Source organism: Vicugna pacos, chromosome 15, assembly GCF_048564905.1.
Source record: "Vicugna pacos chromosome 15, VicPac4, whole genome shotgun sequence".
Classification (NCBI taxonomy): Eukaryota; Metazoa; Chordata; class Mammalia; order Artiodactyla; family Camelidae; genus Vicugna; species Vicugna pacos.
In genome coordinates, this window is record NC_133001.1 from 21,309,331 (window position 1) to 21,322,913 (window position 13,583).

A 13,583-nucleotide genomic window follows, 5' to 3' on the forward strand; every position below is an offset into this window, starting at 1 on the left:
AAGATCCTGGGCCATAACCCAGAATCCAGGAGAAATGTTTGCTATGTCAAAGCAAAGGATGTTGATGGTGTCAATTCTGCCACCCATGTAAAAAAACAGAAAGAAGCAAATAGAGGCAGGTCCTGGGCCACCGGTAGTATTCCAGGCTATGTTGTCTAGAGGAAGAGAGGCATTTAAAAATGGCTCAGGTAGGTTTGTGCTATGCACCCCTCTCCTTCTGTGTCCAACACAACATGGCACCTTTCTTCTAAGAGAACATTTCAACATGTCAAAAAGTTTTGACATGCCAAATGTGTAAATATTCATCACAATATAAGAACTTAATTCACAAAATTAAAATCAGAACTGTTTCAAAGCATGCAATCCTAAAGGTATTATGAGTCTTCCATGTAGCATTTAATTAGCATAAAGCTTCCTTTCCAGCTGCCTGCTGGACACTTGATTTGATTGTTGTTACATTGCATTTCTGAAGGAGGCCCATCAGCTGATGTAAGATTGCTTCAAGAGCAGAGATACAGGTAAGAAGCCTCTAACTTTAAGGGGAAAAAAAAATGAAAAGTCAAGGCGTTTCTCAACACCAGATTACATATATATAAACATTCAAAATTATTTCCATACAAGGTGTCAAAAATTTTAAAGAAATAACTACTTTACCTTTATATGTTTTACTCCACAGCTAACCACTCTGTTTGGCTGATATGGATCCCAGGAAATATCAAAAATCTGTTTAAAAAAGATTACAAGTTGTTCTGTTGATCATATTTACATGTTTTTGCCTTCTTTCAGATACTGTCCCATTGCCAAGACTCTACCCTAATACTCATAACACAACGTTACCTGCACTGAATGAAAAACGGAAGATTTGGTTCTGGAGATGAGTCAAGAATTGCTAATGCATGTTTTATCCCCTTCTGTCTACTTACCTCAGGCCTGAACAGAGAAGTAATAATTAAGCACAATCATTGAGAACTGGTGTCAAATTTTTTAACTTTGTCCATCCAGGAGAAACAAATTGTAATGATTTGGGATAATTCTTTCGATCAAATTTTCTGTAGCTCTCCACAATGCTAATAACACATTTTGAGAGAGTTTTACAATGAAAATAAAAAGAATGACAATTGTTTAAAGTGCATATTTCCCCTGGTCATTGTCGGAGATTTTGATTTAGTGGATCTGAAATTGGGTCTAGACACATGCATTTTAAAACACACTCCAGGAGATTCTGATGCAGATGGTTGATGGACTATATTCTTTGAACTTCTAATAGAAAGGATCAATTGTCAGGGACAGAAACTAGACCAAAGAAAGAGCTTAGGCTGCTAACTTCTCATCACATAAGGAAGGAGCTATTGCTCCAAACATCAGAGAAAGGTCCTATAACCTCTGGTTAGGTAGAAAGGAATATTTGTGGACCACAGAAAGAGCACTGAAGAAAGAATACTTGGTCTAAGGACTAAGTACTAATATGGTGCAAGTACCCATTTCAGCTGTACCAGCTCAGACAAGTCTTAGCATCTCTCAACCCCATTTTCTAGAAAATGAATAAATGACACTACCTCAGTTCTGTTGTGAGGTCAACTAAGATAACGTATGTACGATCATTTTGTAGGCTACAAAGCACTCATTCTACAAATTAGTGCTAGGGATTAAGTATTTCAGCCACTAAAATAATCTTGAAATAAGTATTTGCCCATAAGCAGCCAATAATAATCTATACTGGCATCTGTAATGAAGAGCAAACCTATGTGTGATACAAATTATGTGGTCTAGGAGAACAGTGCTCTAAAAACAGTATTTCATTAAAACATTCTAGGCCCTTAAAATTAAAGAGTTCTCACTAGATAACACTACTTATAATCTACTCTTAGCTAACTGGAAAGTATACAGTACATTAACAAAGCAATAGGAAATACACGTATTGATCCAGTCCAATTCAACTGACTTTATATAAACGTAATAGGATCATAGCATAAGCAGAAACAGTAATATCCAAACTATAAACATCACAAATATTTTAACCTATTTATTAACTACTAAGTTAACACTAATTAAATAGCAATAAGTTAATATCAATACCTGGGAGTAAAGCCTGAGCATTGCTATGCTGTAAAACCTGCCTAGGAGATTGTTATATGTAGCCAGACGTAGGAAGCATTGGGCCAGAGGGATGCCAGGCCTCTTCCAACACTAAAGTTCCATTGCTGGTCACTCCTGGACTTTCTGAAGACTTAATCCCCGAATACAATTGGCCCAAATGTGGAGCAACAGTATGCAGTCCCCTTAAAATGAAGATTCTCCCTAGATGAATGTACCATTCACATAAAAAAAAATCTTTAAGATTTCACACCAAACAAGAGGCTGAGAATTTAATAATTAGGGCCTTGTTCTGCATGGAGTTACATTGTGCATAAATACAAAACAATGAGTAATCAATGTAAGATAGTCACACAGATTCCTTTTTTTTTTTAAATTAGAAAATCAAGACAGTAAAGTAGCCACATTATTTTAATTATGCCAGACACCGGAGAAGTAGATTTCTGACCAGCTAATGCACATGCCTGCTTCCTACACTATTTTGCCGGCTATGGCTACAGGTGTTTATTTCTGATGCCACTGACTTCAATATGAACAGTAAGCAGTCGACAATTCACATTCCAGGTTCTCAGATATTACAGAATCACAGCTGTCATTACATTCATTTGAAATTCAAATGCATACACTTGTAAACATACTTTGAATATTATTTTCTGACTACTTCCATTTCTAAATGAATACACCTAAACTGTACATATAACTTCAAATTCACTTCTTTTTTTATTTTATAAAGCCAAAGGCCAGTATCAAAAATTTGTTTAGCCTATGAAACGCAGTAACAATTTAAGTAAAGCATCTGATCACCGGAAGAGATCACGCCAACAGAGCTACTAATCGTAAATTAATCTTTATAAACAGTAAGGTTTTAATTTGAATGCAGAGGAAAAATATACATGTGGCAAAGTAACTTTAAAAAATATTACGGCTCTGAGAAGCTATGTCACAATTCTCCCACAGTTATGAAATCTGTTTGGCTTGATCCAACAAGGTCTTCTTACCCGGTCAGAGTGGCCAGTGGCTGACGCCAGAAGTTTTCCCTTCCTCCAGTCCCAAATGCAGACTGTGTTTTTGGCATCCAATCCCACAGAGGCTAAACGCTAAGAAGAAGAACAGTAATTTAATACCTGAAAATTACGGGAAGACTTCCTATTATTCATGCCATTTTTAATAAATGGTTCTTATTACCCACTATCGGCCAGGCATTGAATTTCTTATAAAAGAAAGATTTCTCAAAATTCATCTTAAATCCAAAACTAAAGGTATCACAGTAGACATTATTCCATTAGCATATACTGAAATGTAACAACTTAAAACCTACACCTAATGTGTCCTTCTTAAACATAGGAAACCTGTGTGCAAAATCTCATGAGGTCACTGATTAATCAGTGGAAATCACAGGAACAGAACTTGAAGGTAGGGTTTCAATTTTTTAAGATTTTAATGTGGTTTTAAGAGAGCTGAGGATTCTATAGTCTAAAAAGACTCACCAAACTGTTAAAATGAAAGGGTTTGACAAACATACGGAGAAGAAATCCCGTAAGTGAACACTTCATTCTTCTTAATCGTCATAGTTTTACAAATATTTGAAGCTGACTACAAGATACCTAATTTTAGTAAAAGTAATCTGCTACTTCATCTTCCAGTCTAAATTCTTTGGATTCAGATCAGAACTTGTCCTCAAAGGGAGAAGAAAATTCAACACCTGACTAAATACAGAATCAACAGGGTTAAAACACATATTTGGGGCATAAAATCAGAGGTTCAAGCAGCATGCCACTCTAAGAAAACAGCACTATGTAATAGACAGAGGTGTCGGCTGGGGGTAAGTAGATTTGGCTTCTCTTTTCACTTTGAGTAGTCAGACATAAGACTACAGAAAATTAACTCCTTAAATCTGTTTTTTCATCTGAGATTAGTGTGTATTATTTTTTCCTGTCTACAAAGTAGCACTGTTGTATGGATCAGTGAAATAATGTAAATCAAAGGGTTTTAAAAACATATTACTACCCAAGTATAAAAGTATGTGAGCTTACGTATTTCACTGAGTATGTCTGTGTGTATGTGTATACACGAATGCCAGCCAGTAGCTATGGCTCAATGTCCATGTGTTGTTATGCAGGGATTATCCAGCTTCCTTCATTAAAGGTGGCTTCTGTTAGGAATACTTCGTGTAAAAAATACATAGCTGGCGTTTTAAAATGTGCCCTTAAGGTCGTCTTTGCTGTAATTTTAATTGAGGGTTCCAGCAATGGACATGCTTATAAGACATGGTTGTATTTTTATACATATACAGGAATTTGAAGTGGGTGAATTCTGAATTCTATTCAGTTTTTTTCTTTTCTCTTTTTTTTTTAAACAGAAAAAGCAGTTAACATAAACATGGGCACTCAAGTTAAAACCACATGAGATATGTTAAAAAGATGAAGAAAAAGCCAAAACAAATCTATTTTGTTCATTTGCAGTGACAGGCCCCATTGCTACCTGAAAAGCATTTCTATTGCCTTTTGTTGCTTGTGAGGTGATGGGCCATTTGTCATTTTCTAAATATCGCTGGATCCCAGTGAACTCTGTCCAGGGAAAAAGGCAGATCTGAAGCAACAGGCATCAACAAGCCATGAAATCCATCACAGCAAATAGGAGGTTATTTTTCCTCAACTGACAGCTGAGAAAGTACCATGCAGTCCATCCCTACCTCCACCTTCAAAATGGAACCTAAAAAAATTGCTAGAATTCTAACACAAAATAATATGGACAAAAGAACTAAAAGTTACAGCTGGATTTCCCTCTCCAGTATTATATTTCTCGTGATGCTTCAGAGAACAAGTTTTGATAAAGGGATGTTTGCTAGAAAACAAAATCAGATTTGAGAGTGTGCACGTTAGTACACATCTAAACACACATTTACACTTGTCCTTGCATATCCATTCTGACAGTCATTCAACTTAGTCAGGAAGTCATTAACTGCAAATCTGAGTAAGTATCACTACCTAGCTATTTTTCTTTAGGCCTGGATATACAACATAACTTACGGATTACCTTGGCTAAACTGGATGAGATTACAGGGTAGTTAAATCAAAAACGTATATACCAGGGATCTACATACGTATTCAAGTTCTAGACAGAAAAATGAATAGCTAATGATCACTACTCTCTCAAAGCAGCAAAAAAAATACCACATAAATGTTCATTGTTTAAAAAGTGATTCAAACCAGGCCAAGGTCTATAATCTGCTGAACTTCCTGCAAACTCCCCATCTCGTCAAGCTTCTATGCATAATTTCACAGGCCTTTCCATAACATAGATTTACAGAATTAACTCTGAAATTTACTTAAAAAATAGACTGAAGGAGTTATTAGGCAGGAATAGGGAGGGTGAAAGAGACAGAGGAAGGGTGTCCTAGGCACATGGAGAAGGCCAGGGAGAAATGGCATGGCCTTAGTGAGGAGGTGAACTCAGGGGGAACCAGAAATGTTGCATCTAGGTTTCCACTCCCTTCTCTATAACATTTTTTAATTGAGATATAAATGATTATCTGTAACATACTAACAAATCTTTTCTATCAAGTGTTGCTGGACGTCCAAGGAAAGAGATCCTTTGTTGGATGGGGGGCACTGGGAAGAATTCATGAAGACCTTTGTAGTGTCTTGGAAGAAGGAATCACTTTAAGGGGCAACAAGGGTGACTATGGCACTGGAGGTAGAGAGGGCAGCACGAAAAAGGGTCTGGAGGTGCCAAAGTGCCAGGTCTGGTAGAGGAATCTCACTGACTCGTCCAATTTCACTGCAAGGGAATAGTGACAATAAGGCTGGAAAAGTTGGTTGGCCTAGAATGCCGAGCCACACGGTGTGTACTCCATTCAGTGGGTACCCCAAGCTTCTCTTGTTTTTAAACAATGCTGACACTTCTTTCAGTTGGTGAAATGCGCTAGTAAAAAAATTGACTGTGAGGAGATTTGTTAAGAGGTTAAACTGTTAGGCATAACACAGATATGGAACTTAAAGGATGATGGCAGAGAGAATGGGAGGGAAAATATGGAAGTCCAGAGTTATTGTAAAGAAACGAATAGATAAACGTGAATCAGTGACTGCTTGAACTGCGGGGACTGGGCAGGGAGGATTAGAAGTCACCTCAAGGTTAAAGAGTCAAAGAAAATCTTACCAATGGATTATTAGGAGATGATGCTATGTTCTGAAAGCAAGGGGAACCGAGAAGATGTTCGGGGCTTGAGGTCTCTGAAAAAGTTTTGGTTCAACCCTTATTCCAAATGGAAAAACTAACAATGGAAAACAAGGTAGACTCACTGAATCACTATGGACTCAATCAGCATGGGTTCAAGACTTCCTTTCCGGGGGCTTTTAAAACAGATGGTGAGACTGGGGGAACCAAAACTAGGCCAGAGCTGGGTGTCAGTGCCATGAGCTTGGAAAAGGACAAACAGGTGAGGATTCCAGGAGGCTGACAAGGGGAGACAGCAAGGGTTGACAGACTTCCTGGGCCTGTAGACTATGTGTATTATAATTCTAGGTGACTTGTGAGAAGTCCTTAAAGAAAATAAAAATGGAAAAAGATACACACCTGTCCATCTGAGTCGAAGGCCAGGCAGGCAACTCCATGTGTATGGACATCTTTAAGAATAGACACAGTCTGGACATTATAGGAATCCCATATACATATATATGGCTCCTTCCCAACTTGGCCAGTTGCAACGAGAGTTTTATCAGGGTGTAAGGCAAGGCTGAAAAAGAAAAAGGCCTCTTTTCACATCCTTCAACTGAAGGAAATTAAGAAAAACATTGATCATCTTTTATTCACATTTCTCACTTTAATCATCTAATAAGATAATCTCAAGAGGAAAGAGTAAACTGTCCCCGAAGTAATTAATTAGCTGATTGGTCTAATAGAAATGTTCAACCTTTTGTAAAGAGAGCCTTAGCACAGTTTAACAATCATTTCATCCATCTTACCCACTTAGTAACTTTGAAAATCAAACACTATTTTATTAGAAATCTATATTCTATAATTGCCTTATATCATGATACTTACTAGTTTTGGAAATATTACTCAGTTGCAAGTTAGCTTTTGACTTACTTGAAAAAAATCCTGTTGCCAGGAGAAAGCGAACTTCTCAGAGTTAATTAACCCTGCTTGCAGAAGCTGTGGACACCATCCTCATTAAGATTTCCAAGCATGGAGGGGTCGCAGAGTCAAGTGCTGTTTCTGTATCTATTGCCATAGATTATGTATTTGAAATGAGCATTTCTATTTTACATAAGGCACCATGACACCAAGAGTACCACAAATTACTATGCTTGTGGTTTGCATAGAGTATTTCCTACACCTGTAGTCCAATCAAAATAAAACTGTCAAATACCAGCTAGAATGACTCTGTAGCAGTCTAGAGGGAAAACTGCAGTTATTATTACTCCTAGATGAGAAATCACTCTAATGTTTTAAACTCATGTAAAGATTTCAAGCCTTTCTAAAAACAGGTGTTGGGAATTTAAAAAAGCAGAACAAGAGCACATAACCTATACAGAAAACTAGCAGATAACTTTGTTTACACAATAAACAAAAGTAGAATATTCTTTTTCCATTTCAGCATCTGTTGACACAGTTAATAGAAGAATGTTTTTCCTTCTCAACTTTCAGCTTGATTTTGATAAGAATTTATGGTCTGGAATCAGACACCTGGATTGGCACATTAGGTGCCCCTCACTATCTTTGGTTCTTTGGACATCTTACTTTACCTCTTTTGCCTAAGGTTCCTCATCTATAAAACGGAAATAAATGACGTAATGAATGTAAGAGCATTCAGCATAGTACCTGGCCCAGAGTAAGCAATCAACACAAGTTTCATTATCATCATTTGTGTAACCAGCTTCAGATAAATTCAACCAACATGTGCACGTCTCTATGGATACCCTGTTCCTTAAAAAAAAAAAAAAAAAAAGACGTTCTGGTTCTTCTTTGGCTCCATGTGTAATCCTCCCAATTCCACAGCCACGGAGCCCCATAGGCTGTCCTGGTATCCCATCCCACTGTGCTCACTTCCTGGGTCTCCCACCAAACCTGGTACCATGTTCTGCGTAAGACCATAGTCCTGACTCCCTGGCGCCCTCGTATCCTGGTCGTACCCTGGCGCAGCTCATCTTCCCAGAATTCCCAACACCCTCACTCCACAGGTCCTCAGTCCCCGTACTGCCTCCGAAGCTGTAAGTCTGCTCCATTTGCACTCTCCTGGCGAGGCTGGATGCCTCAGCGGGTTTTGTCTTGTTTTTTGCTCTTTAAGCTAAGAGGGTGCAGCTGGGGCGGCCCACAGGGTGAGCTTCATGGCTTCGGCTGCGAGATGGGAGTGGAGGAGTGAGTGCAGTTCAGGCGGAGGTGCAGGAAGAGGATGAGCTGGCAGCGTTGAGCATCAGGAGCGGCCAAGAGAACAACAGGCCCCAGGCGCAGCTGTCCCCACCACTCTTCCCCCAGAAGTAGCCCCGTCTCGCGAGATGTGGGGAGTTCACTGCGGCCGGCGGAAGGGTCCTGAATGAGAAACACCTGCGTGCTCCACCGGCCAGCGAGGCTTCTTCAGTTTGAAAAGGGTCTGGCTCACAGTGCGTGTCATGCAAACACCAATCCGCCTCACCTGCTCTTCACCCCCGCGCCCCCAGTCGGAGTCACACTGCAGGGCATTTCCCCCAGGCCTGGCCAGGTACTGGGGATAGGGCTCTGGCCCAGAGGCTGTGTACTAGCGGGCAGGACCGCCTGAGGCCAGAACCCGGGAATGAAGTGCACAAAGAGTGAACGAAAGTCCTTCCTAGAGGAGGAAGGACCCTGGCAGCAACCATCTTCTGAACAGCCCTGGGAGCCAAAACAAACATACGCCAAGGTCCAAGGCTGTGGCAACCCAAACGCACCATTTCACCGCACGTCCTCAGAGCCAGTTGTTCCTCCCTTCAGCAGCAAGGTGTCTAGAATTCAGCCCAGAAGATCTCTGCTGCCTGCTCCTTGAGCCTTCTCCCTGAAGAATTACCTCCGGGCATGGTTCTCTCTTCCCGACCCAGCCCAACAGCCAGCACCCTGCGGTGGGAAAGCGGGCCTCTTGACCCAAGCCGCTCCACCCGGAAATGGTCTCCTCTTATGAACTCTACCCAGGAGCCCATTGGCCTGGGCGGGGCCTGGCCCGGAAAGGGAGGTGCCGGCTTTCCCAGGAAGACAAACAAGGTGCAGATGCCTTGGGGGCTTCAGCTGTGGTGGGAATGAATGCCGGTCTTGATGGAGGGGCAGGGAGAGCGTGGGCAGAGATGAGAAACACCTGGGTGCCCCGACCCTGCGTTGGCCATCTAAGTGCTTGCTGAAACATACAACCTCAGGGATCTTTATAATGTGTAATATAAAAAGATAATACATAAAAGGGTAGCTTTTCACAATAGGTGAATGCTAGAGGTTGTAAAAGATTATAAGGTTGAATACTTGTTGGTGAGAGATGACAAATAAAGTATAAAAGCATCCTCTTCATATCAATTTTGCTGGGATAGCTCTGATACTTGACGATATCTAGATGTCCTAGAAAATTGCAAGTAGGTTATTGAGTGCCATGTTTGCTTCATTAAACTAATGGATGGTGCTAGTCTATGAAAACCCTGTGACAACTAGGTATATTTTGGTCCATTCATTCATTCAACAAACACTTTTTTAAGGATCTATGATATGTCAGGTATAGTCCTAGATTCATAAACAGAAAATCCACTGTCCCTCTCTCAAGAGGCCCACCTTAAAAGGACAGAAAACAAACAAATAACGGGCAAGCCAGGGCAGCCTTGAAAGCCCTTATTTTAAGCAGACTAGGAAGTTAGGGCACTGCTGACGATTATTAGCAGGGTACAATATAAATAGTTCCATATTTTAGGAAGGTAACCCTAGTAGCAGTGAGAACAGTAGGAAGAGCAGATGGTTGAGGGCTGTGAGGACAGAGGCAGAGAGGCCAGTTAGAGATCAGGTGAGAGATAAGAGGTAAGACAGGGGTGGAGGGGATGGAGAGGATAACTCCAGAGATGTGTAAGGAAGCGGGAACGAGAGAGAGAAAGGTTTAGGATGTTTGAGACAAAGGAAAAGCTCAAGCACGTCAAACCGGACAGTTTTCTGCTTAGGCGACTGCGTTTATAACTCACAGAGCTTGGTAGCATTACAGTTGAAGTTTGTGAGCCTGGTCCTGGGAAAAGATGGACTTAACTCCACCTTTGTCTCCACCAAAGAAACTCCTCAGGGCAGCACCACACCTGAAGTCCCAAGGGCTATGAAGAGGAGGATTTGATGTTCCACAAGGGGAGGGGCTGTTTCCATCACTCTACAAAGTTCCTGGAACATCATGGCAGAGTGAGTATTAACCAGGTGCTTGCTGAAGAGGGAGTGAAGGAGGCCAGCAATCATGGCTGCCCTATATCCCTCCCCCTGCCACAGGCAACCCGTTCTACCAGGGACAGAAAATCAAGAGGAAGGAGCATGTTTCCCCTTGATGGTCAGAGACACTTTCTAGAGACATAAATGAAACTCTTGTATTGTGATTACAGCCTCTAAAAATGCTTGAGATACTTGGTAGAATCCTGGGGTTCTGAAGCACTCAGACTAAAACAAAAAAAATGTTATTCCAGGCAATCGTTCTTACTATCATTCATGATTCCTGACTTCTCAGTTCCTTGAGCGAGGGAGGAAATGAAATAAACAGCTTTCAACAAATCTTGAGAGAGGCCTTCAAAATAATTTATAAGGCTATGTTACTCAATTAGCAGTGTGAATCAAAAACATTCCATTATGGATTTGAAGCATTTTTACTCGAGTTTCTATTGTTCTTTTCATTTAAGTCCATAAACTTATCATATTTATTTAAAAGTCCACATTGGGGAAAAAAAAAGGAAAAAAATTGTCCACATTGGAAATTTTCTTTTTTTTTTTTGCCAGAAGTTTCTTTACACTATCCTTTAAATCATCTCTTCCCAGCCTGTGATATCTTATTTATCCAAGTTCCCCCTTTACCAATTGAATACATTAACAAAATTATCTGTTTTTCCTTTTACAAGCCAAGAGTCTCTGACTTCACTTCTCTGGCTTGCATGCAACAAGATTGCTTAGAATGACTCACATAATGTTCCCAATTATCCATGTCCATGGCAAGAATTAGGGTGAACAGAGAACCACCTCTATTCACTTTGCCCTGTTCCTATCAGCTTCCTGGAAACTTCACTCCTTTCACCTGGGTAACAAACAGAATGATAGAGCACAGCTAAGTGGTATTTACTTTTGTTTTAAATTTATCGTGTCATTTCAACAGCACTTTTTATCCTCATATTAGAGCAGGGGAAAACCCCAGCAAGCCTTAATCACTAGATTTGCAAGAGCAGAAGACATATACGGTATCAGTAATGGTGCAGTTACAGAAGCATTTATTTGATAAGCAGGTTTGAAGTTTCCATCAAGGTATCTCTTCCCTTCTCATGTCTCTGCATTTAGGAATTCAAGGATTTCACGTAAAGTCATTTTGAGTAGGATCTGCTTTTGTCTAATCCCAAAGCATATTTGAAATTTTAGTTCAGAAGTCTTTAAATGACAGATACATATATAGATAGATACAGATATAGATATAGACATAGATTTGACATAGAAATAAATTCCAAATTGGTGCCCTGCTGCATACTTCAAAACTGCTTTTTGCTCCTTCCGTAGAGATTCTCTCTGCCTGAGAAACTACCTTACCTTTAGATCAACCAACAGATTGAAGGAAAGTAGGTATCCTCATCCTATTAAGTAACCTGAAGGAAATTATCATGCCCCCTGAATTGCTTTGGATAAGATCTCATCAGAAAAGGCTGTTGTGTTCTTCCATGGAGAAATTACAGACGTGGAAAGTACCACCACTACCTAAAGTATCTGGTCCACTCTGGACTTCCCATCGTCTTCTTTACCATATCAGAGTGTTGTGATTCTTTCTGTGACTGGAAGTATTGATACCACTCACTTATATTTTAAGTCTATCTTCCATTTGAGAGTCCATAAATCCAAATTTCTCCTTTTTGAAGAAAACTTGCATGTCACGAACCTTGCAAGTTATTGTGGCTACAACAGCAATGTCACAATATTAAAACTTTCAAAATTGCCTCCCTTTCAGTGAAGGTCTCAAGACAATAGAGGTCTCATTCCACACCCACATGAAAAGGTTTGGTATCCTTTCCTTTGGCACTCAGTTTATTGCATTGATTGTACTGTACACATGGCAACAAAAAAAAGGGATCAAGGTTTTAAAGAACTGCTTTTCTCTGTGTATATATAAATCTAGTTCCATTGGGAAATCCCATCTTCTGTTGCCATAGCAATAGAAAGCATTGCAGAGAAAGACTTTTATCACCCTATCTGGGAGAAGAAATTGATTTGTTTCTCCAGCGGGCCGGGAGGGCGAAAGCCTGTGTTTCTGTTGTCAGATAAGATCAGGAAGATTTCCCAGTATGCTGTGCAGGAAGAAGATGAGAATGAATAGGGTCATGAAAGGAGGGAGCCTTATGAAGTTAAACAAAGGAACTCTGATCAACACTAATCATTCTCAACTCCTGAAGGCGAAAAAATTAAATTTGAGTATTTGTTCCAAGTGCATCATTTAAAAAATGTTTATGATTCTGACTTTAATTTTTAAAACCTTATTTCATTTCTGCCCAGGTTTCTCCAGGGATTCTCTCACTAAGAACTTTATGTGTTAGTAGCTTTTTTCTTTTAATAGTCTCATGAGGAAAGCATGAACACCTTCTCTGTCCTTTCCCAGATAATAACCCTGAGAGAATTTCCCACTGTTGGAGGCATAAGGGCATCAGAGTGATTAGGCTGGGCTGTCTGAGGGCACAGGGGGGAGGTTGCTGCTTTCTGGGTTGAAGAGGGAGTGGCCCACCTCAGCGGATGTTCACCTGTGAGAAAAAAAGGCAAAAGGAAGGCTTTTTTTGAAAATAGTGGACTGGAGGTAGTGGGGCCTCAAATGGGGATGGCTGTGCTTCAGTCCTTGTCCCAGGGCTGCACTTGGCACCAGAGTACCACCGCTGGGACTGTGATCTCATCTGACACCACGGAGATGGCCCCACCCTCCAGGTGGGCCTGAGTAGCACGAATGGACATGACAGCAATGTCAGCAGACCACCAGGGTCCCCTGCCACGTTCCTGAACTGTGTAAGCCCCAGGGTACTGGGTAGTCTCTGGTTGAGCAGTGGTCCCTCAAACTGGACTTCTCAACAACCTGGATGAGTAGTACATCTAATGAGAATTACTGTGATTTAGAAAAATAAAGACACAATATATCTTTCATGTCGAGAGCTGTCATACCTCATAGTTGGTATGGAATTATATTCTAGTCATACCTTAACACCACATAAAAGAGTGGTTACGGGCATAGTGGTCTGGCTCTCTGAGACCAAAGCATGCAGCGGTATGCTGGGGCCAGCTGGGACTGACCAGCAAGAACTGACTGT

The 13,583-nt window shown here is 40.6% G+C and overlaps 1 protein-coding gene and 1 long non-coding RNA gene across 2 annotated transcripts in view; one reads left to right on the forward strand and one right to left on the reverse strand.

Moving 5' to 3' along the window:
- LOC140685998 (echinoderm microtubule-associated protein-like 6) overlaps nt 1-5,348 on the reverse strand; it is a 29,581-nt gene extending 24,233 nt beyond the window's left edge. The window contains exons 1-3 of the mRNA XM_072938389.1: nt 5,304-5,348; nt 3,093-3,191; nt 655-723 (exon numbers count right to left, since the gene is read on the reverse strand). Coding sequence (XP_072794490.1) covers nt 655-723; nt 3,093-3,191; nt 5,304-5,348 — 213 coding nt within the window. The remainder of the gene's footprint in view (nt 1-654; nt 724-3,092; nt 3,192-5,303) is intronic.
- A 2,774-nt stretch (nt 5,349-8,122) lies between these two features.
- LOC140685690 (uncharacterized) lies at nt 8,123-10,819 on the forward strand. Its single transcript, XR_012059013.1, has 2 exons — nt 8,123-9,306; nt 10,338-10,819. It is a non-coding gene; the product is annotated as an uncharacterized lncRNA (long non-coding RNA).
- Nucleotides 10,820-13,583: the final 2,764 nt, after the last annotated feature.